The 27,500-nt window shown below is 41.0% G+C and overlaps 1 protein-coding gene across 1 annotated transcript; it reads right to left on the bottom strand.

Annotated features, from left to right (window-relative positions):
- Positions 1-69: 69 nt before the first annotated feature.
- Positions 70-27,254, bottom strand: LOC130692186 (acetylcholine receptor subunit alpha-type acr-16-like). The gene is made up of 10 exons (XM_057515262.2): positions 26,649-27,254; positions 13,218-13,357; positions 12,663-12,707; positions 12,209-12,318; positions 10,298-10,478; positions 9,962-10,232; positions 7,665-7,751; positions 6,077-6,186; positions 5,394-5,939; positions 70-1,235 (listed from the first exon to the last, which is right to left on the bottom strand). Exons 1-10 carry the CDS (start codon positions 26,698-26,700, stop codon positions 1,029-1,031), a joined length of 1,749 nt encoding a protein of 582 aa, XP_057371245.1. The 5' UTR covers positions 26,701-27,254; the 3' UTR covers positions 70-1,028.
- Between the last annotated feature and the right edge of the window lie 246 nt (positions 27,255-27,500).

Here is a 27,500-nt window from a genome sequence, read left to right as displayed (position 1 = left end):
CAAGAAAACAAAGAGAAGGAACGATAGTATTATATGTACAGTATACATCCTTGAACGAGCTGATTTTCGTTGTTGTTGTTGATTGTGCTGGTTAGCGATGGTTTGCCCTGTTTCCTTTCTTCTCAATCTGTCCGTCCAGGCTCTAACGATCTCGGATCGTTTTGTTTTCTCTCTGTAAGTCGAAACACATCATGAAATGTGAGATATGCCCTGCCCAATCTTCAACTGCTTGACATACTTCGTTTATTCTATCCTTTTGTTTTTAATGTATTTCTTTTTTCCGCCCGACATCCAACTCCCTCATCATCGCATTGGTTTGGCGTTCGTGTTTCTTTTACTTCACTCTCCCGCCACTTGGGTTTATTTCTCGCAGGACTATTATAAAACGCTTTTAATGTCCGTCACATTCGCCTGTCGTATATATATATATATATAAAACCTAGTCTAGGCCGTTACTATACGCAGCAACATACACACACATGCATTACACGCAGCATACCATAGAAATACATTTATCAAAAGAGCAGGTCCATGTCGGTGGGGGCAGGAACCCACCTATACATTTTTTTGGAGTTTTTTTTTTTTTGGTTACGCAATTTTTGTCTTTTTCTGGCAGTCGTGTCGACGGTTGTCGCGCGGTAAGTAAAAGTTCCTTATTCGTTTTTCTTTTTATCATTTCTCTAAACTTTTTTTTTTCCTTTTAGCAAGTCGGTAGCGGCGGCAGCAGGATCGCACGTGACTCTACGCCAACATATGAAGATCGATATACAGCCCTGTATACTGTACACATATAAACCGTGTTTATACACTTGCGTATGTGTGTGTGTGTGTGCGTGTGCGGGAGCGGAATGGAGACACCGGATCGGCTGAAAAAAAAAAGGAGAAGACGACGGGGATCCCACGCTCCACAACAAGTTTCCCGTGCGCATCCCGATGACGCAAAAACACTCTGATGGCAAGGGGGAGATCGAGTCTATCTAATCTTCAATGTTTTTTCTCTTCGTTTATGTTCCCTTTTTCTTTTTGCTTTATTGCACAATGATGTGCGGAGCGGAGAAGAGCACGGCCAGCGTGGCGATAATGGTGAACATGGTGAAGATGAAGAGGCAGATGCGATCGACCACCATGGCGGCGAATTTCCAGTCGGCAATCAAATCGTTTTCGTCCTCTTTCTTCTTCAGTTTTGAAGTGATGAAGCGCAGTTCCCGAATGATCGCCTGCAGGTCCCGTTGAGCCTATACAACCAATGAACGAAAAAGATCCGAGTTTATTTTTTATATTACGTGGTTTGTCGAGATTTCAAAAGATAATTTACGACCAATTTCATCGATCTCTTATTATTCTGAATTGACCAACGTGAACGTGTTAAACTTGCATACAAAGATAAGAAAGCACAACAAATAGCTTAAAAAAAAATTCGCAAAGTTCGAAATCGAAAGGCATGACACAAGCACCACACAGGGGTCAGATTCTACCCTGGCAAAAATCAGTCGATCGATATACACGTTCGCATACTGAGTACTGCATATCTACAGCTCTTATTGCTACTTATGTAAGCCTATAACGGTATGGGTTTATAGGTTTACATACGCTTCCATTCTTGTTTTCTCCATATCACAAGTTGAGGCAACAAGTATCAGAGCATCCGGGCGACGCTCATCGTTTATGCAAGAAGCTGCAGGGCCCTTTTTTCATTTTAGAAACACACTATTCTAAGTAGCCTGCTTAAGATTGGGATTGTGGCGTGAACTGGCGCTACTGCACCATGTGCACAGCGTCTGCTGTTTGCAATTTAGCTGCTGTCATTGTCTCTGCGTATCAGCGTCGTATTCATGCGCTCCCCTCAAGATACTGACGTTATATCACGGTGAAAAGAAAACGAAAAAAATGTATTGAAGGATTTGTTCTAATTTCGGGACCGCTTTTAATCCCGTAGTCGTTAAACCTAATAACGAAAAAAATTTAAACGCATTTTTACGTCTGTCTTAAAAAAAAAACAATGTTACTGTTGGCCAACATTGAACTAATGCGTTGTGCAGATACCAATTAAACAATGAAATGAGGAATTGAGCAGTTGGTAGGAGTCGTGTGAGAGGCAGTCCATAGCCCCGAGTCGCTCTTGTGCTGCGGGTAGCGCGTTCGTTGATTATATATGTAATAAAGCTATACCACAGGCTTCTTCACGCATCCTTAATGGTTAGGATAAGGGCACTAGATGGTGAAGACGAGTGAAAACTCAAACTTTTCGAAGGAGAGTTCCAGATAGAGAGGCAAAAGAGAAATGGACAGCGTTGTGTTGTCGCAGCTCCCTACACTCACATGGGCCGAGTGACGACCGAGTTCCTCAGTGATGGACCTTTTCTTTCTATATTTGTGTGTGTCAGTTGCGAGTGCAGTACACACACACAAACATACACACAGAAAGAAAGAAAAGGAACCGTCCGAGTGTCCGAGAAAAGGCTAGCAGCTGATTCACTGAAGCAGTCGATGCGTGTATATACAAAGAGTTATAATATAATGTAGATAGCAGAAAACAACTTTGGTGTTGTCCAACTTTGTGATTTCCCTTTTCACTATTGTGAGACATGGCTATTGTATAGCCCAGCACAGTTACGTAAAACAGCGTTAGGAACGTGCAACGTGCTAGATGTGCGGCTGCCAACGTCTCACAATGGAGAAGAAAAAAAAGTTGTATCGTGTTGATTTATTTATTGCACTTTTTTTTTCTATATATATGGCGGTCGTCTAACGTAACTGTTTAGAAGTCCCCTGTGCTTCTCCGAACGCCGCCTGTTGTTCCTGACAGGTTCCCACTAACTTCCCCGTGTACATATAAATAGGCGGATATTGCAAAATGAAAACCTGACTTCATGATCTCTAACACAGATTCAGGTTCGTGCCATTTGAAAGCCCTTTAAAAAGAAGACACTGGTATGAAGCAGTCTCCTTGTCGTATACCTCTAGGCGGAGTACAAGAGAAGAGAGTCATTGTCAATAGGAGTCTAAAGTCAACTAACGAGTTTGCAGTGCGGAGGCTTGTCGTCCGTGTTCTCATCTCAACGTAATGAAACCCGCACAAGCGTGAATTTCATGAGATGCGCAAGTATATAGCACGGAAATGAAGTTTGACGACTGCCTCTTTTATGACCCTGAAGCAAATTTCTTCTTTTGCCTTTAGACATGCACCGTCAGGCGACTCCGTCTTTGACAGGAATTAAAATCGATAATGTTAGATTTGGGCCTAGTGGCATTGTTTTGTTCTAAGGGATGCAATATACAATAAGCATAAGTCATACACGTAGACAGACCCTATGGCGTGTCCTATTCAATGACTATAGAGCACAAATATGCTGCCTATGTTTTTCTACGTTGGGAAATCTATTGAATTGTTGAACTAACTGCTGAAGCACTTTTAGTTCACCGAAACACGATTTAGGTGTTACCATTGGTGACGATCAAACGACGCGTCAACACCATAAGCTTCATCCTAGCCTCATTCCTCGTTAAGTTCTTTTTTTTTTTTCACTCGGTGAATTCAACACTTGGGAAATAGCAAAAAAGAAAAGAAGAATGAAAGCGCCTTTTTTTCACTCCCATTTCATTTCTTTCGACATCACTAATGGATTCCATTCCCAACGCTACGAAAAACTTTTCAAAACCCATTTAAGAAGGAAACGTCGTTAAATAGGACAATAATGGCAAGGGGCCTACCTTCAACAGTCTCACAACTAAGGAGTCTGCATATGAGCTTCATCTTTGAACACCCACACGTAAGCTGTCGATCGTTTTTAAACAAGAAAAACGGTAGAATAAAAGGAGGAACAAGATGGGACGCATACAAAGAAGGATTTGAATCTCCCACAGGTTATTGCTTGAGTAATAATCAACGGACAAATCGGTTGGAGGGGCACGTAAATCGTGACGATTTGGATGAGAAAGCGAGGCAGTGGACGTAAGAAACGTAGACCCGTTAATAGCGATGGTTTGATACGTGGGACCGATACAACGTGTTAGATTTCCCTTGAGCATATACCATCAGCCTATAAATAGATTGAAGATACTATTTAAAATTTTTTTAATACTGTGCAGCTTTTTTTCCCGATTGCATCCGAGATTTTCATTTCCTTTTTTTCTCTCTGATTATTCGACGAGGAGTTGGTAGGGAATGGTGAGCTTTAAAACGAAACTTTTAATTTGTTGGTGGTAACGAGATACGTTATACCAAAAGTTTGTAGGACGTGTAATCAAACAAAATTCAATTGGGAAAAAAGCAATAAATTCAGTTGTGTAAAGACGAGAGGGTGAGGCATTGAGCGAAATATATGATCATAATAAATTAAAGGGAACGAGCTCCTTTCTGTGTAATGCAAAGAATCGATTTCCACTTAAGAGAGTTGCGTCGCGACAGCCTTTTTTACAGCAATTTTTTATGCTGGCCAGAAAATTCTTGAGAGAGCTGCGCATCAGGTCTGTGCACTTGCCAATTTTTCATTGAATCTGAGGAGTGTCAATTTTGAAGAGAAAAGGAAGAAATGTTTCACGGAAATAATGTGTTTTCTCCTTGATTATTTCCACCACTTTGCTCTCCTTCTTCTTGGAAGTACCTATACTTTACTTTGACTGACGTACGTGTTGCACGGAAATGGAAAGAATCAACGCATTTTCGTCACCAATTGGTGAATGGATCTCATGTTAGCTATACTAACTGAGCTGCAGCATACAAAGTTCAGTAATCTGCATGCAATAGAGATCCTGAGTAAAGTACTATATCACTCAACGTGCAGTAACGTGTAGCTATAACACCGCGCATTTACATTTTCCTCGGTACTAAAGCCTTATCAACCGATAAACCACGCTATAAAGGCTATTTCCATTGTAAGCTTCCAACCGTCCACGACTCTCTGTGGCATTGATAATAATGTTAAATTCTAGCAATGTGCAACGCCGTTATTTCATCCGGATAGTGCTGTTCTATATGCGCGTATAAACACGGGGTCGTGTAGGATCTCGATCGATTTTCCCTTTTTTTTTTTTTTAGTGAGACGGGTTTTTTCATTCTTTTTCCTTTCCGAAGAAGTAAAAATAGCAACAAAAGAAAAAAGGAGGAAAAGGAATGCCGTCTATCTGTCCTACACCCTTAAGTATGCCTTATATTAAACAAGGCGGTGAAATGACTGAAGGGCCGGAACAAGAACGATATCGATTGTCGGTTCCTTTGTTTTGTTATTGTTTTGTTTGTTTATGCGCTGCAATCAAGCGTGAATAATAGTTTACCCAAGATTGCTCGTTTCATTTTTCGAATTTTTCTCATGTCTTCCAAACGAAAGTGGTGATAAACGATCGTCTTCTTTCTTTTAGGTCAAGGCTTGCGGGGGAAAGAATAAGCGTTTTACCTGTATGCAGTAGGGAGTCGACGGACTGTCCTCGTCGATGGCGAACCCTCCTGCCCGACTTCCGAACGTTGAAGATTGCGCGTTGGCCGAGATCATGTTGCCGTGAATGAGCGACGACTCGACGAGATGCACCGATGACTGTTGCTGGCCGACGGACGCCTGCTGCTGGTGATAGGAGCCCGAAGTCGGGAAATGGGGTAATGTTGAGCTATTTCCTGGACCAACTCCTCCGCCAGCAGGGCCACCGATGATGACGCCTCTACCGCCATTTCCTCCTACGCCTCCTAATCCCGATCCTACGCCACCGCCGCTGCTGTAACGGTTCGTCAGATTGCTGTTGTACGTGGGCGCGTAAGAGATGCCCGACGCGCTGCGAAAGTCGTCGTCCATGTCCAGGACGTTGGCCAGCAGACTGCGCGACGATCGCTCCTTTAATTCCATTTCTTTAATTCGGCTGTTCATCAGGATCGTTTTGCGCGTCACTTTCTTGCCCGGCCGGCTCATTCGTAGTATCCAAGGCAGCCACAGCAAGAACAATGTTCGTACCTAACCATCAATCATAAGTTCTATTAGAGGAAATTGATTTTATTCGGAACGTTTTTGTTATTGTTTTAAGTAAAGAGACCGTTGCAATCGTGATGTAATTGTAGTATGGATGAAAAACACATAAAGGGCTAACTTACCCATGGAGGCATTTCGTGCATTTCCGCCCGCCTATGGTGATAGTTGAGGACGACGACGGTCAGGACGACGGAAGATGCCACCATGAACATGATGCAATTGAAATAAGTGCCTAAACAAATCAATTTGGTCATATCAGTTTTCACGATCATGGAAGGACGTCGACTGATTGGATAGAGACGCTTCGCTTTCGTATATTGACATTGAAACATTGAATTGGCAACAAGCATTGAAACACGATGTCATGCATATTCAATTGCACAGCATTCAAATTAGTTTCCGCTGCCCTCTTCTTTTCTTTCTCGGAATGGCAAAAAATTTGGTCGTCAACATATCACCATCGCTCTTCGTTCGTGCTGGACGTTGGCTAACTGGGTTAGACAAGTGAGCAGATGTTTGACGAAAAAAGCCTTGTCTTCTTTTGTAATGATTAAACAATCTACTTGTTCTATAACAGACTGGTCTTTTTATCATTGGGCAGAAAATAAAACCATTTATCCGCCGGCTATGTGGTCGTTCTATCGCCATTCTTTCTGCTGCTGGACATACCCACACGAAACCTACTTGTAGAACGGAGTCTCTTTTGTCATTCGAGGCTAGACATGACTTTTACAGAACCGTTTCCAATTATTCTGAGCTGAAGAGCCATTCGTATATCATCCCTAGGCTCCGGTTCCCGTATTTTGATTATGGGGGGACTTCGTTTCAAAACCCTCGTTAATCATTATTGCTATGAATAAAATTACAGCCATCTTTGGCAAAATCTACGACACCAGCCTGCGGTAAAAAGATGGCTGGGAAAACTAAGCAGAAAATATGATAGAAAATGAAAATATGAATTTACAGTTTTATGTGCCAGTTGTTCTGCGATTTTCATCCGGTAAATTAACCTTTTCACTTGCAATAAGAAAAATGGGCCAAACGCCTCCTCTTTTGGTGAAAGGAAAACATTAGGGCGAGTATGTTTTTGTATTCACTGCCTCACGCTCCCGTTATTTATAGCTATGATGTGTGCTTCATTCTGTAAACACATCATAAAACGCACTCAGGATTTTTCGTTTACCCGTTGAAATGAATAAGGTACATAATTCCGGCTAGGTTGAGTCTCTGTGCAAACTTTCGAAATTGTTTCGGTATATTCAAAGAACTGAAACGAGACGGCGAAAGCCCGCGCCAGTTCAGTGCGAACCAGTACTCAAATGTTCATTAAGCATTCATGCTCTATGTCTAGGCTAACAGAAGAAACGTGATTGTTTGAATAAATAGTTCATGCGCTTCAGTTACACCGTGTGCAGCTGGTTGCCGATGCGAGAGGTGTAACATGGGTGAATTCCGACACTTGCCAGACGTGTAATACAACATGCACAATAAGTAATTGAAACAGAGCAAGAAGGAATGGCATTCATCGCACCACATAACCCATGCTTTTCTTATTTGGCATTTCAGCCCTGCTCTGTGGTAATATGCAACAGTTTATCTAGTGCCAAGTTTGAGCGACAAACGACATAGAATGAAAGGAAAAGTAAAGGCAGAACTAGGCAAAATTCCACACGGAAAGGGATTTAAAATTTGATTTAAATTTAGTGTTACCTAGAAGCGGAATGGCGTCGGAAACTTGGGGCAGCGTTTCGGCAACCAGGTTGAGAAATACCGTCAAAGACAGCAAAATGGTAACTCCTACGATTTGCGAATAAACGCAAAAAATAAACAATTGACAATCAGCAGGGTAGTGAAAAAGGAGACAACGAAAAAGAATAAAGTTTGTTGTCAATTGTGTACAGTTTGAAGTATGCAACAAGGATGCAACAACAGCTGCTGGTAATCGCCCACGCTGTAAAAATGTACCAAAGAGGCGTCTAGTGGAAAGCAATGGTAGACACCTAACCCCGAAGGTACAGACAATTGTATATAGGCGAAAGCTCCCGGCCATGTCGGAAACATGGCAATATATACGTGAAATATTGTGCCACTAAACTGCCCTAGCGGCTCGGACGGAAACAATGGCTCCGACAATAGCCGTCAGACTCACGCTGGAAGAAAAACAACATTTTACATACCCTAAAACTCACGAACTTGTATATAAACTTTCAATTGTCTAACCAGAGCATCTACCGATTAAAGTATCTTTAACAACTTTTAAAACTGGCAATAATCCGTCTAATATGAAGAGCTCTTCAAATATTACATTTCAATGTGCGGATGTTTGGTTATGCGCTGGCAATCATAAAACTTGAAAGTACGGCATAAAGTGCTACACTGTGTTTACGGATGATATGTAGATGGAAAAAGTCATTAGGTACGTATCACGCATTGTGTGGTATAGATTTTACAATTCTAGACTAAATATGTGTCCAGCGTTGGACGGCCGGAGTCTTGCTGTCGGTTGGTGCTCGCTGCCTGAATAATAGATTCCTTCCTGTGCGTCATGTATTGTGTTTGATGCCTGCATCCTTTGCGCCAGCTAAGGCGCTTGTGCGCTCAACACAACTGACGAAAAGAGAACGGCTGAGCGCCAGAGAGGCCTATTGTCAGTCAGAAATCACGTGTTCTTTTTCCCACCCCAGGAGTGTACATATAGCCAATGCCCAGTGTAGAATGTATGATATGCGATATAGAGTCCGTCCAGTGGGAATAATGCCTTTGCAAGGTGGAAAGCAGACTCTTTTGATCGACGGACATTTCTTACGTTTCCCGTTTGTTTTCCTCCATGTTCGTGAAACTCCGATTGATACAACAAGATAAACCTTGACAGACCGACATTCCCATATGGTTATTATTTTTGTTTGTTTTTTTTGGCTTCGAAAAGATTCATCGACAACATATAAGAAGACGGCAGCAATCATGAATTTGACGAACAGAACAAGTGACATTGTCGTTCGCCCCGAATCATCTTCCCCCATAGGGCTTTTGTTAAAGCAATGCAGTGACCGGAGCGCTCCGTTAATATTGCTTGCAACTCACCAATTAGAACTATTGTGCAGCTCATTAGTTGATTAAACCTGTCGTGTAATTATGGCGATTTTCGAGATTACAACTAAATTGTTAATTTAGGAAAATTACGGTTGTTACAGGTCGAGGTCACGCAGGTTTTCTATATCGTATGCGTAAAGCCTACGCACGCGTATCATCATATTGAAATTTCTACAGTTCTGTAGGTTCATTGGAACGTATTTGAACGACGATGATTATTCACGGTCGATATCTTTTCTAAAGAACATGAGAACAGATGAGCATCTCGGCAGTGTTACAAAATCGCGATTGGACACTGCCATAATCCTACGCTTTCCTTCCCCTGTCTCTCAGCTGTGCGAAGACTAGGAGTAGGTGATCGATTCTTAGATTTTCCAAGTTCAAAGTAAATAACGATAATCAAGACACGATTGAGGGGGGAGCAGGGACGACGAGCGATGGACCGTAACGATAAAAACGAGAGTCGCAGATTTGGAGAGCTGCTACCGTTTTCCATTTGATGTTGTGTTCTCTTCCCTTTTTTTTTATCGGTTTCCTCCCTATTTCCTCACGCAACACATACTTTACGTTTAACGTGATGTAATAGATTGAATTTTTTATTTTATTTTAAGTGCAAGCCTGCACGGTGCTGTCTGTCTTTACAAAATCGATAGGTGCGCCCCTATGTTGTCGTCTCTTATTCGTAGAGGATATCCTAATACATCATGGGTACGTGCTTTTAGTTTTATCCTATGCATAGTCCTATAAATTGGGAATGCAATTGTCTGTAGTGATCCGCCATACTTAACACCTAATTGGCTACCACAAATCGATAACGAAAAGGTATCTTAACGAATGTTGATCGTTTTCCTGTTGCAGTACTTGGGACCCCGTGACGTATTTATTTTATTTTGGAATTTATCAAAGTAATGACATACCTAAAGTGAGCTTCTCTCCCGAATCCGGGGGAAGGGTGAAGCCGAGAAGCGCCATGGAAGAAATGAGCACGGAGGGAACGATAAGGTTGAAAAAGTAGTAAAGTGTCCGCCGCCTGATGTGTATGGTGAATGTGATGTCTACGTAAGGCTCCGGGCAGCATGTGTAGTATTCAACTGTGCGGTTGCTAGGTACGCCGATCAAGTCCCATTCGCCGTTGGTGATGAAACCACTAATATCACCGCCGTCCGTCGACTTCTCCACCAGATCCAACTGCGTTTGCAAATTGCAGATTGTCAATGCCGTAAAATAAACGAGATGAAATAGGAGAAACTGACCATGAAACCGTCGTAAGTCCAGCTACCGAATTTCATTTTACACTGTTGGTCATCGAAGGGAAACCAGGTGATATCGATTTTACAAGTGCTTTTGAAGATGCCCGGCGGGATGTAGTTGCAGCTGCCATTGTGCCGCACAACAACGTTGGTTTGAAATGTGTTGTCGAAACCCTCGTGAGCGCTACATTTCGCACCAATAAACAAAAGAAATTTGAATTTCAAGAGAGGAGTGCCAAGAAGCCAACGAAAAGAAAAAGTTTAATCACAACTAGCAGGGTAAAAGACGGCAAATATTATTTTAAGAGGAAGCACAGCTAACAAGAAAAACTGGAGAAGGCTCGACAATATTATACAGGGCCCACTCCATTCGACACCGAAAGGCGAAATGAAATCATTGCCACTTCCTTCTACGCCAATGATTTGTTTAGGAACTAGATTGGGTTCGCTAGGAGAACAACTGTTCTAAGTCTGTAGCATTTCACTGGTTTAAGAAAAAGAAAGAAAGGAAGTAGTGGGAGTTATGAAAGAAACGGAGGAAGAAAAAGAAACTCATATACAGCCAAACTTTACAGTCATTGGTTCTCATTTTGTTTCCGAGTGGATTCCTTTTCTCCATCGCTGTAATATAGAATGAGCAAAAACATGGCACCGAATGGGAGAACGAAGTTGGAGAAACCGAAAATTGATGGTCCTCCATGGCGCGTTGTTTTCTCATTTTGGATAGAAGGCATCCAAGTAATTGGAGCGCCAGTCAGTTGGACCGGTGGAAATAGATGAGTGCGCATGAGGCGACACACACACTGTTTCTCTTACAGCTATGTCGGCCTGCTGGTCCTGGGTCGCCCTCCAACTCTTTACAGTTTTCCTTCACTATGCCGATCGATAGGTCTCGGGTTTATTATAACTCTCACGAGGCAAAGAAGTAACTGTTCAGCGGCCAGGCATCTTCCTTCATTTTCCCTCGTGTACAATGATTTATTTCTGTCGAAAGAGGTTGTCAGTTGCAGCAATTGCTTGAACACACAAGTTCTGCGTCAGCTCCAGTGTTAATGGAAACATGACAAGTTGGCAACCGAGGGTGGATGCTTCATTTCGCCTTGTGTTTGGTTGCACGAATGTTCCACTTGTTGATTCGGAACTGAAATTGGCTGGATTTGTCGAAACCCTTTCTTTAAATAGTTTATTTCAAGTTTCACGTTTGCGTGAGGCTATGAAAACTGATAGGCAAGGCAAAGTAGGACGAAGTCAAAAACATTCCGACGAGTCAGTTGAACTGCGTGTACGACAGAGGAATATCTTTGATTATATTTTTTCAGGCACGTTATTTGAAATGTTTTTGAAATTAAAGTTACATAGACGTGCGCTGCGTGAGCTTTGTCAAAGGAATATAATCGTTTCATTTGCATGCCTTTTGTACGCCCACTGGGTGTACGTGCAAGAATCAGTGAGCCCTTATTTACATTCTCGAGCTCGTAATCTCTTATACGCATTGCCACCGAATCGCAGAAAAGAGGCACCAGGAATGGCGGGTAAAATGTAAAGAGATATTATTGAAATCTTGAAATCCAATGTAACTTGAACTCAGGCCTCTTAGTTGAACGTCGGCGCACTCGACACTCGAGGGGTCTTTCAGTGCACGCAAACCTCCCCTACAGATTTCGATCTATCTGATCTACAGTACATACCTCACCGTTGCGTTACCTATATTGCCTACCTAAATTCGAAACATCCCGATTCAATCTTTCATGACTCTTCTAACTCCTGTGACACAATTTAGTCTTATATCTTTCAATGTTCGTTTTTATAGTTAAACATTCTATATTGAAATTGAAAGGACCGAACATATCCGGCCTGCCAACAGAATATGTTTTTATAGATTAAATTAATGCATATAGCAATCAATCGAATAACCTGTTGTAGAGAAGGATGTCGGGCTTCCAGATGCGGTTGGGTGGGATGCGGACGTCCTTTACGCCACTGTAGTTCGCCGGGTTCCATATCAGATTTTGATCCCTCCAATCCTGTAGTGGTCACAACAAAACGTAAGACAAAGGGAAAGAAAAGGAACAGGCTTATGTGAGAGAGCACTAATTAATTTTCTAGATATGTATGCTCTAAAAGCAAAAAAAAAAAAAAAAAACAAAAGAAGAACGAGTTCTCGGATTTCTCTACATGCCGATTGAGGACAGGCTTCACTCGGATAAATCTGACGCAGGACTATTCAATATTTAAGTGCATGGTGCTTTTTGCTGCTATGCTCTTTGCCCAACTAGAAAGCGGCACGCAGAGTTTAGGAAACGAGAGCAAGGAAAGAAAAACATAAAAACGGCGATGTCGCCGAAAAAAAATAGGGAAATATTCTTACCAAATTAAGCCAGGCGTTCGTCGTTAGAATTTGATTTTTTTCATCCTAGCAGATAAAACAGAATAAGTAGATCGTTAATCTTTTGCTACCGCAGTGGATTTCAAAATAAAACTACTGAAACAACAACCCCCCAAAATTGCGTAATCAAGTTTTACTAGTTACTTTTTCCCCTTATTTAAAAAAATATACGAATGTCTCATGATTTTTGCATAGAAGTCAAATTGCCTTTTGCCTACGTTACAGTCTCTCTGGACAAAGGGCAACTCAATTAATAAGGTAACAGTCATGCATTTTAAACCCACTTTCACCGACTTGCCGTGTTATGGGTTCCACATCCTCATCTGAATTTAATAGGTAGTTACTGTTTAACATTTTGATTCACTTATATTTTACCATGACCGTTGTGGTAAATCATCAAGAATTGAATTCTAAAGCTCGTACCACACGGAATTGATGATGAAAGCTCAAAACAGATTAATTAGATACCGGAAAAAAGCGCTGCGTTTATATGCTACAGTAATCTAATGTACTCATTTTAGTACGGTGGATTCTTACCACGTCAATAATCTGCATTAGGGTTAGTCCAAAACTGACGACGACTGGCTCCGACTCATTAGAAACGGGTCGTTCCAGTGTGTTGTACTTGTCTAGCAGGTTACTGAGCAATCTCTTCTCATTGGGGCCACCGTGACAACCTGTGGAAAATACGGAACAAGAATGATTAATTCTAAAATGATTGAATTTCAAAAAAATCATTTGTTGAACATAACTTTGTCCTCCTTGCTACTTTCAATTGGCCTTCAAAATGTTTTATATCCTATTCGCATTTGATGTTGAGATGGACTCGCCAAATGGAACTTACAACTTTGGAACCTTATAGTGAACCAAGTTTGCTTACGTGGGAGTCAAAATAATTGAGGGCACCGACGAAAAGTAATAGCACATAAAGCATGCAAACTCCTCTAGGGAATGATAACTTGCCAAAATGAATTTTCAACAAGTTACATAAGAATATGCGCTCATGGCAACAAATCCCTTTCAAATCCTTTCGGGTCTTTCGGACATTTTACTAAAATTTCTATGACAGACACTTCTTTATACATCCCGAAACTGGTATATAAGCCATTATAGTGAGACGAAAGTGGTGAATGTACGTGTGTCAATGGTGCGGTGGATGCAACAGAGAACTTGTGCTAAGATGCGACTTGTTCGATTCATACTCGAGATGGATTTCATTTTCATTACATGAGGGTAGCGTTTCGTCACGATCAATTAGACAGTATCCTATAAGGCCTCACGTCAAATATGAACGCTATCTATTGCACAAGGTGTATTGAGGAGTTCGATCCGATGTTTGTCAAACGGTCCGTAGTCCAAGCTTAACATCCTACCATCGAAAACTATGCGTGAATATCAATTTTGAGTCCTTCAACCTCCTTAAAAAAGCAGATGATCGACTTATGCAAGATTTGTTTGAAAAGGAAAACTTTAATCATTTTAGACGTTGCGCCATCAAAACGCGGATGGCATAATGCCGTCAGTATCAACTTTCTATCGGGATTCATCGCGTTCATATTCGAATCGAAAGGTTAACAAAGCAAACGTTTTTATTTTTCGTGCGTAGGATGGAGATTACAGCGCATGTTTATTAAAGATAAGAAACGGTTAGAGGGAACACGATAAAAACAAAACGTATTTACTAGGTAATATGTTGAAGGAAGAAAAACGCAATGTTAAACGTCAACTATAATTTTGTCGCTATGGATGACATTTTTTCAGTTTCAATCTCCATCGATGTCATCTTTTCTTTCTTCTTTTTTGGCATTAGATTGCAACGATGCTACAGTGTGGGCTTAGAAATCACGGTGCATATAACCGTATGGCACTGTAAGTCTGTTGGTTGTGGATTTTGACGGAAATTGATTTAGGACTGGAGCTGAGCTTCATACATAGCAGACCGTATAAGTGTGTCTGTATGTATATCGATCAAGAGTTCCATTCGCACGGTAAAGATGACGGTTCTTGAAGACCCTGTCATCCGACCGGAACTCATCCAACGCTCTCCGATAACAGTGTCAACTTGACACCCCACCCAAATAAGAGACGAATATTTTCTTTGAAAAAAAAATGGAATTATATCTCAGAAAGTGTGACAAAGGTGCAATTACGGAGAGCAATGGAAAACGAAGAATTTTCCCATTAGAGGCAATTTAACCATAGTCGTCACCGATGAGTTCGGCAGCTCAACAGCAGCACAGTAACGGCCTATAATACACAAACGCCATTCCATCTCCCTCCAGAACTAATTTCCGGTAGAGATAAACGAATAGTTTCGATTTGCTGGTCCCAACAACAAAAGTAATTTAGGATAGCTACTTATTGATACCCAAGAAAACATTCAAAAAGGAAGAATTCACGGTTGGTTATGAAACATTTAAAAATCGCGTCCGACGTCTCATTTCCGTCCAACTCTAGGAATTTTGGAAAGAAAAAGCCTGTAATAAAGCAGTTGCGTAGGCCGACCTGAATTGATAACACGGATGTTTCGATGCGTCGTTGTAAAATGAAAACCGATGCGAGTGAATTTGATAACAAAATTAAGTGTTGCCTCCATCCATGAAAAGTGAATTCGATAGATAAAAGCTTCAAATAATTTTGTTGCATTCCCAAGTAATCAAAAACGCATGTGCGTTTTTTTACTGCTGCCGTAATTCTCTCTCATATTCTTCTAATATGATTGCTTCTGCCGCAGTTATACATTCATACAGAATCTTTCCCTTCGTCGTGCAATTACGTCCTAAGTTGCAAAGTGTTCCAGTAAAGTAAAACTGGTGACCCAGTGCAAGGCAGCACCGTGTTAAAGACTAATGTGTCACTGAAAGTACGTACTGCATTTGAACTGCACCTGGGTGCTGCGTAAAGCGAAACTATTACGCATGCCCCTCACTCCATCGATTTCAAAACGTCATCCGATACCAAGGCACATTTGGGCCTAGATGTCTACCCTATCATGTGAAGCACTCAAAAATCTTTTCGTGCTATTTTTGAAAAAACCTTTTGCTTGCCAACCCTTTCAGCCCCATAAAATCGTAAAGCGCCAGAGATTGAATTCATTCGAACTAAGGTACAACCTAAGTATCCGATAACAAATGTAATTGTTTGTTACTGGCCATCTTTGATTGACATGACTATAGGCTACTACGTGACGTGATCCGCTGACCCACGAAGACACACCCAAGAATCCGGGAAGAGGAAGAAAGAAAACGGGAACTGGAGATGCTAGAAATAAACATTAGTCTGAGATACATATTTGCTGTATATCAGAGGGTTTCTGATACGCGTTGCACTCTCAAAAAAAAAATAAAAATACATGTTTGCCATATCAACATCTGACATCTACGTTTACCTCTCTGTGATTTCAAGGTGTGGTAGTTGTAAAGGAATTGTTACTGATGGATTTACCCTAGGAACAAATGATTGGTTTATACAATTTTTTCGCTCTTATGGTTACGCTTCGTGTACGCAATTATCAAAGATATCGTATTACGATTCGCCACGGTAACTGCGCACAGGTATAGTTACGCGTTTAATGAAGGTGTCAGTTAAAAAAAAGCTAGTTACGAGTTTTTCCCAAATAGGTTCCAACTTTACCGAAGCATATAAGCAGATATGTAGTTTTAAACAAACTATTGACAAACATAATAACTTTCAGTATACATAGAAAACTTTTTTTGCCGTCTCTGGTTGTTGACAGAAGCTGCCGTTGTATGTTCTTATCAAGAATTTTCGTAACTTATTCTATTCGTTTAATTAGAATTGAATGTCTTACTTTTTTCTACGCTAACAGCCATTTTGATGCGTGTATATACAAGTGCTCATGAAATTGAGAACATGGAGAAACAATAAGAGTTATTCTAACGGTGTGACAGATCACGATCACGTGATTAGTTTCAATTGCCCTTTAAGGTTGCGGAAGAGTTACGAAGCACTTTTCTCAGTTTTGAATAATACCAAGGGAAAAGTTCTGTTACCACAGCCAAACTTTTTTTTTTTCTTTCGTGTTTTGCTTTTTCAGTGCTCGGTGAACAGCATCGAAACGCTTCGGTTTCGCTGCGTTCAGTGCGATGTCACGTCTGGGTTTTGGTGATGGTGGAAAAAACGGGCCACTCGGGAATTTCCATTCTCAACGGCCATGTTTCCAGCAGCATAGAGAAAAACTGCCGCTGCCGCGCGACAGTCACCGAAGTGAATCGATGAATTTTAAGCACACTTTAGTTGAGCTTCTTTTTGTTTTGTACATACGAAAAAAAGGAACAAAGAAATGGAAAAAAAAGCCTCGAAAAACTAATGTGCAAGACATAAGAAGCGTGATTCAAAATGCGTACCGTGTACTTTCAAAATACGTGTACTTTCAAAATAGGTGTCGAAATGGAAAGTTTCACGCTTCGTTGGATAGAAAGGTTTGAAGTGGTGTCGCATTGTTTACATTTTTATACACGGATGTTTGTGCCCGTTTCTCCTAAAGCAGGAAACTTGAAGGAGATAAAAATATTGTTTGTTCTTTTAAACGTCTACTTAAAAAATGCAAGGCCAAAATCCTTTCACAGGAATTAAGATCAACGTGAACGCCGGACACGTTCGGGAGCCACCCAGGCGAAAACGAACTTAGCAAAGGTTAAGGAAGCGCTCAATAAAGTCACGGTGATGCTGAGGGATATTAAAAATGTTTCCGCCAACGAAAGAGAAAACGAGTAGCCTCAGTTGAAAGAAAAAGTTCGTACCTGACGGAAAGCAGGACACTCTGACAGGAAAATTTTTCTTTTCCCTTATTGCTTTGAGCAAAGCAATAATAAAATGCCTGTAGCCATCAGCTCTAGGTCGGATATTAATCGAATCAATGGACACAGAACAGAGATTCTTCCATATTGGATTCATTCTGGCATGTGTCACTGTCATTCTGTCGTTTTTCTTTCCCTTTTTCCGAGAAACCACCTTGGTCTGGATCGATTGAATGGCATGCGACGAACAAATAACATCGACGAAAGATAGAAGAAGAAAACAAATATAAACCTTTTTTCCTTCTAATTCCGATCTTTAGATACAGGCAGGTTACGTAAAGCCATTTATTTTGTTTTCACCGCCAAACACGAAAAGAAACAAGACTAACAGGCTAACCGCCTCGCTAAGTTTCACATCAAAGTTCTTGGGCCTTGCAAAATTTATCGGGATTGCTGACAATCAGCTACCATAGCAGTGGGAACTATTATTAGATGTTAGGTTTTTCAATCAGCTGCTCGTCAAAGGTTTTCTCCGTTTAGCATACCGTTCTGTTTGTTATTGGCATTCACTAACTTCCTAAGGACTTTTATAAAATTATAGCTAAGAACGTGATGATTCGCCCTTACGAGTTTCTTTCGCGAATGAAACGACAAAGAAGATCAAAGAGTTGTGTTTGAAATAAGAAAAGGTTCAAGACCTTTTCATGCCCCCGCAGGGACAACTTGGTTCGGCAGAACAACTAACAAATTTTCTTTCAACGTATTTTTTTCAAACGATCTAGTACATCAGGCTCTAGCTGTGGAAGGGCCCAACTTTGTAGACGCGAGTTATATGCTGCGGGAATAATTTTCTTTGCCCATCATTACAATACGCGTTTGGAAAATAAATGTGTTTGCGTATTCCTCATTGTCAACGAGATCAAAGACGTTGAGGTACAATTGGGTTCACCAAAATTTAGGGGTGTTAGTTTACTAATATGTCTGTATATATTTAAAAAAAATTCTTTTACGAGCTTTCGGTTTGCAGAGACAGAATTATTATGCAAACATAAAGTACCTTTGAACCTACGCGGGCAAAAATTTAATTTCTTGGGAAAAGTTAGTCTGGTTGTAAAAGTTGCAGTTGCACTTGGAACTTCTCACGCCTCGCCTTTTCTAGTTGACAGCGTTGTGAATAAATTATGGGTAGGAAGAAAAAAGCAAAAGCAATGGGAGATACTATACTTCGATATTTGTAAACCATATTTCATCACCACGCACTTTTGGCCGCACAAGTTAAAAATGAAAAGCCATAAAGATGACTGTCTATTTGCAAGATATCCTAGTGCTGTAGAGACTTTCAACGGTCTACCGTTTGACTTGTTTGTTTATTTTCAAATCTAAGATACGCTGAGAATGATAATGAGTAGCTGCTATTCTCCGAGCCATTAATTATTCGCGACATCCTGAGGCTATAGAACCCTTGTACAGCATTGAGACATTATCACGCTCCATCGTAAATGATTAATAATTCTCTCGCGAGTCAAGTGTCTCGAGTTGTAAATGTCATCGCCTACCAAGACGGGACCCTTCATTAAGATGCGCATCTTAAAGTTTTTGATGTTGCGCCGTTCATGACTTGTCTCGCGCACGATGACGTGAAGTAAAGGCTGCTTTTGACTTGTCTGCAATGATGACGACTTCATCAACATGTCATTCCAAGTTAAAATTAGTATAACAGGCAGTACCAGTAGCAGGGTAAATCGGCCGAGTTTTTCTGAAGACAGAAAAAGGATAGATGCGATATGACGTAATAGCTTTGGTTAGAAGAACGGAGACGAGATCAAAATAAAACATTTTTAAGCTCAAATAAATCGTGTGTGATGTAACGTCTTACCGGTCCTGTCTGTTGAAAACAAATATATGAAAGGTGGAACTACAGTATAACCAGCTGTGCTTCAATGACACAATGTGTGACAACACTTTACGTTCATTGAAATAACGAACCCGAATCAAGAGCCCTTTGAATCGTCGTTGATAACGAGCGCAATCTAGTACTCTTCCTCTTCATTTGTTCCGTTTTTTAACATTTGCGGGCTTTCCTCTTTTGTGAGAGTCAATGTCGTTTCATGGAGGCGAGCGCAGTAGATGGTATTACAATGAAAGTGCAGCGCTCTCTCTTTTTCGAAAGACTTTCTATCGCATACGTGACTGTTTGAAAATGGAAGCATTTTCATTGAACGTCTTTATGTGTACATATATATACAATGTGTAGATTTTCTTCTTCTTCTTCCTTGGATTCGCTTTGAATCTCGTTGAACTTTCGATACTTGCCAATGCTTAGTGTCGGCTGCGTGGCAATTGTAGCGTTTCGATTCCGGAAAAAAAGACTGTGAAGCAAAGATGGGACATGTGGAAAATGCTCCATGACGGGAAAGAATACCCATCTTATTTAGAACTATTGTGAAACGTGATTCATTGGATAAAAAGAAGATCTATACAAAAAAGAAAAAGGAATATATTGCACTCCTTTTCACCCTGTGCATTCGAGCTGTCTGTATAAACATGTCTTTCTTTTTGCTCCGAGTGAAACATTTTTCTTTCTCCGAATGTTTACTTTATTCAACACGTTGAAAGATTTTTTCCCTGAAGAGAAATGAAAGTGAAAGAAAATGGGCGTAAGACATTTGGATGAAGAGTAAAGGAAAAAAAAAAGTGGAAAGAGATGCGCGCAGTGTTGTGTGTCGGGAAAAATGCAACGGAAGACCCTGGGGCACCGGAAGCATTATGTTGTCACGGTACGAAATTAGAAAGACTGAATAATTCATGCAGTCTGATATAAGGGTAAAGACCTGAACGTCGCACATAAAAGCAGTCTTCGCTGTTCAGCATTCATTTTCTCGGATAAATGTCGAGTCAAGTGAAAATGTGGATGACGGGTCTCTCGCAATAGTCTGTAGCCCTCTCCACGAAAAAACGTGGCGCTACCATAAGTTATATCCCAGCATTTCATATACGTGAACCGTGCTAGGCGAGATACATTGTCACGAGGAGAAGGCCGGAAGGATTGTGGGGAACTGTCACAGACGCCCATCAGATCGCCTATCTATGTATTTGTCCAGTAAGGCAGGCTCCAAACGTTGGTAAAAGTTTTCTTGACGTCTAAGTGGTTCCTTACAAAGTGAAGCTGTCGCTTTCCAAACGTCTTAATGTAAAATGGAATTTTCACGAGCTCTGTTATATATACATGCTCATGCATAGCCGACACTTTCTTTCCTTTTTTCCTTTCTTTTTTGTCAATGCCATACTGGCTCAACACTTACAATTGAAAAATGAGCGGCGTTAAATTAACGTCCTTTTAACCCAGCGCACAATACGTCAAATTGTCCGGAAAATTGAAAACGCAAAAAAATAAAATGAAATGAAATAGAGAGAATTGTATCTATAGACTCTGCAACACAAAGTAAATCGTTCATACTTTATCTTTTGTGTATATTGACTTTGACAATGTAATGATGTCCGGAACACTTTACTATAGCCTAACTGTCTGGGGCACTTTACTTGCCTGACAATCTTGAGCACAGTACCGAAGAAAGGGAATAAACATTTCGGTGTCAAAGAATCATCACCGGAAAGATTAAAATCAAATCAGTTTGGAAGAATAGTTTTCCATGTTGAAGGGTAAAAAAGAAGGCGTTTCGTAGTACCAAAGTATGTGACAATTACTGCTGCTTAAAAGTCGTTACGCATGTATTACGGCTATCGCTTATCTCATCTAAATAAAAGGAAGATGAAAAATAAAAAGATAAAGTGAGCTCAAGATTTAATTTCAAATAGTTCTGCCGTGATCCATCTACTGGAAAATCAACGGGCAAACGATGGGCAACGAGTTCAACAGGGCAAAAGAAGAACACGAGATTCCCCATACCCGAATTTCACTCCATTGTAAATCAAATTTTAGCTTTGTTGCCAACGGCTTTTTAAATACATTCTTCACAACAACAAAGTAAAGAGACATGTATTTTTTTTTTCTTTTCTTCACTTGTAACTCAGTATGATGCTCTTTGATGTAACACACTGAAAGAAAACTAGTCAAAAAGCTACAGCAAAAACGCAACAAAAAATCAAGAGTTTTAGTTGGATGCTCGTGACAAAATGCTTGTGTTCGAACAATGAAAATGGAAGTACACGTGCGCGAGTCAAAGACGAAATGTCATGGGTGACAGCTTAGAAAAATGTGTGTCAAGGGCTGGACAGTGCCGGTCATTCTGTCGACATTTTACGTGATAAAAAGCGTTCTCTTTACCTTTTCAACTATATGATGATACAACTTTTTCAATGCATGAGTTATTGCAGCAAGCTCGTCACGTTTTGTGAAGTAGAGACACAACCATGTGGCACAGAGGATGGGCAAAATTTTTAAGGGAGGCACGGGATACAGCGTTCAAAGGCACGCGACCATCCGTCCGGGGAACTGATGTTGAAAAGTTTATTCTATGGGGAGAATAGCGAACATCACAATGATGTGATTTTTCATGTAGCCGTGCGGAGATAAAGAAAACAGCTGCATTCTGGCTGATATGCGACTGTTGTGTGCCTCGCTGAGCAAAGATTACAAAAATAACGAAGACGGAGAGGGTTTGTTTGAGTCTCCGTCTAAACATATTGGCGCTTCCAGGAGTGTGTGCTTGCCACTATACTTTGGCGGTACACACAGGGGGGGGGGGGGGGGGGTGCGAAGAAGACAAATGATAGCTCTAACCAAAGCCTACTATACATAGAGAGTGTGTGTGTGTGGCATTCGACCCAGGGCTTTTGATCCGTTTCTCTTGCATACATTGACGATTCCGCTTATATACGTGAAGCTCCTTCTTTAAGCTCCACATAGATCCTCTATCGTCAATTGGCCACGCGTAGGAGCTTCTCCTTCATTAGAGACTACGCAAGCTATTTCTTTCGTGTCCTCGATTATCGTTCATCCTTTTTGTATGAATAATCTATTATACCATTTAAAGAAAATTCGGGATTAAATGCGCAGATTTGTGTAACAACAATTTTCGAAAAGGTTTGAATCCTATTACAATTTCAACTTTGAAATTCTTAAGCTGAGATTATTGGTGAAAAGGGATGAGAAGAATAGCAGAATAGCTACGTGAGGGCACGTATCCTACGCTTAAGGAAAGCAGGAGATAAAGGAGGGGCCTATTGGTGGATTTTTTCAAATTTGGGAATGTACCCGAGCTATACGTAAACCTTTCGGATGATATCAAGCATTCTTTTCTTTAGGGAAAAATTCTATTATTATAACCCTGCAAAAGCTCATGCGAATTTCGTGTTTCATGCTTCACTTGACATGGATCTTTCCATTTTCATTTCGTTCGATTGGCGTGAAGAAACAAAAAAAAAACGAAGATCTGGAACAAACTAATTCTTTTTCTAAAACTTTTTCGTCAGTTTCTCCTTAGCTGAACTTTGCGTGCCCACAAAGTTTAGAAAACCGTCTCAGTTCGTCTCTGACAAGATCGCCTAACGAAGTGTGCACGGTAGTTGAAATATCGGGCCCCGATTCCGACCACTTCTGATTGGAGTGAGTGGGTGGAGTCAAGCACTTCAATATCCAAAGTTTCATCTTGAGTCTATCTTATAACCCACGAAAATCCTCTTTTGTTTATTTGACTAATGAAGGTATCATCAGTCTCTGAAGAGGAAGTCAATTAGGGCGAACTAATGAGAACTGCGTTCTCCGGAATGCATGGCGCCGTTCAGAAGACGCGTCCTCTGGACTTTTTCTATGTATTCCCTTTCATTGACCATCGAGAGGACATCAACTACCGTCATAACTCATTAATGCTTCAACGATTTATTTTTTGTTATTTTATTTTTAATTTAACGGCATTGTCTGCTGCGACTCAGCAATAGAATAAAATAAGCGTCTGGCGGTTTGATGACGAATAAAAGCCAACCGAAATAACCCAGCCTAAAATACGTTGGGGGGACACCTGCCTCGAATATTTTCTAGCTTTAATGCCTGCATGAACTGTGGCTTTTCAGTAAAACAGCCAACGGGAAATGGAATACGTTGTTTTGAAATTTCCTCTTTCAACATTGGTACTCTTGTTGCCGCACGGTAAGATTTCGTTGCGAATGAATTAAAACACATAAAAGAAAATTCGAAATGATGAGATCGTAAAAAGTTTGAGTCTGTACAGCCCGTGAAACATGGATAAAGGCTTTTGCGCATTGTTATTTTGCCGAGAGCTGTTCTTTTAAGCGTGCATGCCATGTTAAGCTATACGTTAGTCGAAGAGCATTGAAATTTTTATTCGCAGCAATATCATTACCGCAAGAGTATTGCGTGAGTCTGTGCTATAGCACATTCCGCGTATAATATGGATGCATGTCTTTCGCAATAAAGCTGATAGCATGTTATTGCTGATTGACCATCAGCATTCCACTAGGCACAATGAGTCTATGAAGGCAGTCGTATTTACAAAAGGAAACTGGTTATCTAACATTATGTACTACATAATCTTTTTGACTTTTAATGTTACAATTATGTCGAAATCATAAATTACAGCAGTCAATCTTGAGGGTTCTTGTAGCCAAGAAAGGGAAACACTAGCAGAGGTAATCAGCGTGTAATGTAACCGGTGACTGATTATCGATTTGCTATTGTCTAAACTAGCCCGCTCCCATCCAATTAGAGCTCGGAATGGCACCATTCCAATGCTGAAACTATCACTCACTTCAAGTCCCAATTCAGCCACTTTGAAAGAAATTGATAATTGTGCTTCTTTGTTTAACGTCTCAAATTTTTCACCAACACTTAACGGTAGAAGAATGTGGCTGGAGATTATCAAAGATATCAGACAAGATGGGGATCGTTAATCAAGCAGCTTAATCATTACGCCGTAAATCCCTCCGAAAAAGCCCAGCAGTGTTCTTGACTTGTGGCACTATAAATCATCGTTCCGCTATGTCTGAAACCGATAGCCAAAGTGGAAGGTTCGGATTACAGTATATCTATATATATTATACGTATATCAGATGCAGCAAGCATGTTGAAGCAGCTACACGAAAGAACGCTGCAATCAATTCTCATGCAACCTTGTATGGACTATTACAAGGAAACTGGTAAGCGGGTTGGTTGCTGCAGGAATAGATTTCAAAGAGCGTAAAGCGAGGTTATCAGCAGGGCGTCTCTACTTGGAAATGAATAGCCTATTTGAGTATGTGCAAAAAGAGTACTAAGGATATTGCCTCATTTTCGGGAAAGGGTTGAAGAGTTTGCCGACTGGACTCTTTCCCCGCTTTGCTGAGGCCATTCAGCTGTTTGACGTGGGTGGTTTGCGTCCACCACTGAGAGTAAACGGACTATTTGAATGTATGAAGCGGCGACGTCGAAGAAAAGCCATCCGGCTGCGACGTAGCGTGACTACATCGGGAGCGATGGCAGTCATGCGATAGGCCCTTTGGCCTTTCCTGCCGCGCTCTTGTCTCCATCTCCTCTTACCCTCTTTTTTTTTATCATTGAGCTTCTGATCCTTTGAGTTTATTTGCATATTGTCACCAGGACTTTCCTTGTCAGATTTTTCCTATATTTTTTATTTTTCTCAATAGCAGATTTCCGCGTTTGGAATGTTTGTTTTTTTTTGCCCTCCCACGACTACCGTTTTTCCTCTTTTTGGTAGATGCAATACAAAGCAATGGAACAAACAACCAAGAGAACGTACAGCCGCGGAAAAAAAGACTAAAAAAAACGATCTGAATGTCATTCAGTCAACACCAGCGCTCCTTATTATCACATCAATAAGCAATTTTCCATTTTCAAATGCCTAATAGCTCACCTAAATTTATTCAACCTCAAGTTTAAAGTCATGCTGTTGTCGAAATCAATACCTAGTGCCCATTGTTTGATCAGGAAAACTCTGTTTGAAGTAACTTTCGTGGCCTTTTAAGGGATCACCTGTCAGATTTTCATTTAAGGTAGTGGGTGTTTCCTTTGTCAATGAATGCGACAGTATATGGGGATCTGTTTGAGCAGTCGCAAAACGTGTGTGTGTGTCTGTGTGTGTACGACCTAAGCCTTTTTCGATGTATCTTTTTGTGAAATATTGACAAAGGAGCATTTTGCCTGCGTGCACGCCCAAGAAAATGTGATATGCAACACAGTGTACAGAACTCAATTACCACGTCACGTCCCTGTAACAATCCGTTATAATTCAAGGTGCCAACCGTCAAAGTGACATGAATTCTAAAAAAAAAATTAAGTGACTCGCATGTAGCTAATACAACGTAAGTCTTCAATGACACACTTCATCTTGCCAGCTCACAAATAGCTTCAATCTTTTGCCAACCATCACGTCAGTTCTTATGCTGGACGAGTCGTGAGGTAACGATAAAAACTTTCTATTATTCAGCCCCGTCAGTAGTCATTATTACACATCAAACGAATACTCAAGGATTCCTGAGTACCCAACAGACCCAGCGAAAAGAAAAACATGAAACAGATCACTTACTGAACATTTGAGAGGCTCATATTAGATGTTACGTCTATAGGGAAATGGACTCCTCAATGACGGAAATCAGTTACGGGCGTGCCAAAAAAGATTTTTGATTTGATTTCATCGACAATAGTCTGAGAAAATCATCTTTTTTCACCATGAGTTCTTCGCGTAGATCTCGCATTGCTTGAGAAGCTCCAAAACCTATTCAGCTTTTCAATTCGCTTACACAGATAACATTCACGAACTTTAGCCAAGCTATTGACAAGAGTGCATCAAGTTTTGAGCAAACAATCCACACGTAAACACACAAACGGAAGAAAAAGAAGAAAAAAAAAGAAGCTCAAAGGAAAGGCGAGGACTAGTAGAATCTGAAAAGAAGAAGAGCAAGGCTTCAAGTAGCGCGGAAGAGGAGCCTGAAAAGGGTCGCATTCGAGCTCAAAACCGCTTAAGAGACACTATTGAAACATTGATGCCTACAGGCTAGGCAACAGAGTTATCGAGCAAGGCCAGATTAGACTAGTGTAACTACTGTTCTAAAGAGTCAGCTGAGTCCGTTTGCGAGGGTATACTGTATATGTACGTTTTAATGATCTACCCGAGAGCCTTTCGCTGGTGTAGAGTTCGGACCGGAGAAACTCTATTGGCCGGTTGAAACGTTTGCAGCCAACAAAAAAAAAACGGTCAACTTTTGCAAGAAAAAACTTGGCCGAAGTAGAACTCACCGTGAATGGTAGCTAGTAAGAGGATGACGACGATAGAGGCTTCCATCGTCATCACAAAATTGAAAGCACCAAGTACACAACAGTAAAAAACATGCTCAGTCAACGTTCAAGTTTCAAGGTAGACACCGTCAACTTCGTGTCGATGACAAACAGAACGACCAGCTGCTGCCTCCGACGACCAGCAGTGGGGCTCAACATGTTGTTCCGGATCGTTTGAAAATATGTGGACGTCTCCTTGCGAATCTTAGTCCTTTTTAGTTTTTCTTTCACTGTACGAAATAAAGGAGGAAGCAAGAAAATGTTGTCGTTGAGAATAAATAGAAACCAATAGCACACTCTCGTTCTGTTTTAATTAAAGTTTTGAAGAGCCACGACCACTAGCTGAGCGTTAAAAACCAAACAAAATAATCACACGAGTCTTTTTTGTTTTGCTGCCACGAGCCGCCACCCCCCAAATATTGCAATTTAAAAAAAGAGGCTAATGAGGACGGTGGGATGACGTCGCAGCCAGTCTTTCGAACTGAAACTGATTGGCAAAAAGAGATCCAACAAACACAGAAAACGGAGAGGAAAGACGATGAAAAGACAACAGGGGATGAGTGCGTCGAGCTCGCACATACGACCACGGCCCCGTCTGGGCAGTGACTGAAGCACCCGAGTGTAGACACTCTCAAGCACACCGCTATCCAGGGAGCTGACAGCAGCAGAGGCGGCAACAGCAGCCTCCTGCGCTGCCTTCTTCAAATCGATGCATCTCACCTCAGCCGGAAGGAAGCGGCAGGAAAGCAGCAATGGCATCAAATAAACGGTAAACGCATGCGCCGTGTCTCGTTCATTGATGCCAATAACGTG

The sequence above is a fragment of the Daphnia carinata genome, chromosome 1, assembly GCF_022539665.2.
Source record: "Daphnia carinata strain CSIRO-1 chromosome 1, CSIRO_AGI_Dcar_HiC_V3, whole genome shotgun sequence".
NCBI classification, from domain to species: domain Eukaryota; kingdom Metazoa; phylum Arthropoda; class Branchiopoda; order Diplostraca; family Daphniidae; genus Daphnia; species Daphnia carinata.
This window is presented reverse-complemented; position numbering and strand designations above follow the sequence as displayed.

Coding starts and splice junctions, on each gene's coding strand:
- LOC130692186 (XM_057515262.2), bottom strand. CDS start 26,700: ATGACGATGGAAGCCTCTATCGTCGTCATCCTCTTACTAGCTACCATT. Junction 12,708..13,217: donor TAATGCAGATTATTGACGTG/GTAAGAATCCAC, acceptor TTTATCTGCTAG/GATGAAAAAAATCAAATTCT. Junction 7,752..9,961: donor GGGAGAGAAGCTCACTTTAG/GTATGTCATTAC, acceptor CGCAAATCGTAG/GAGTTACCATTTTGCTGTCT.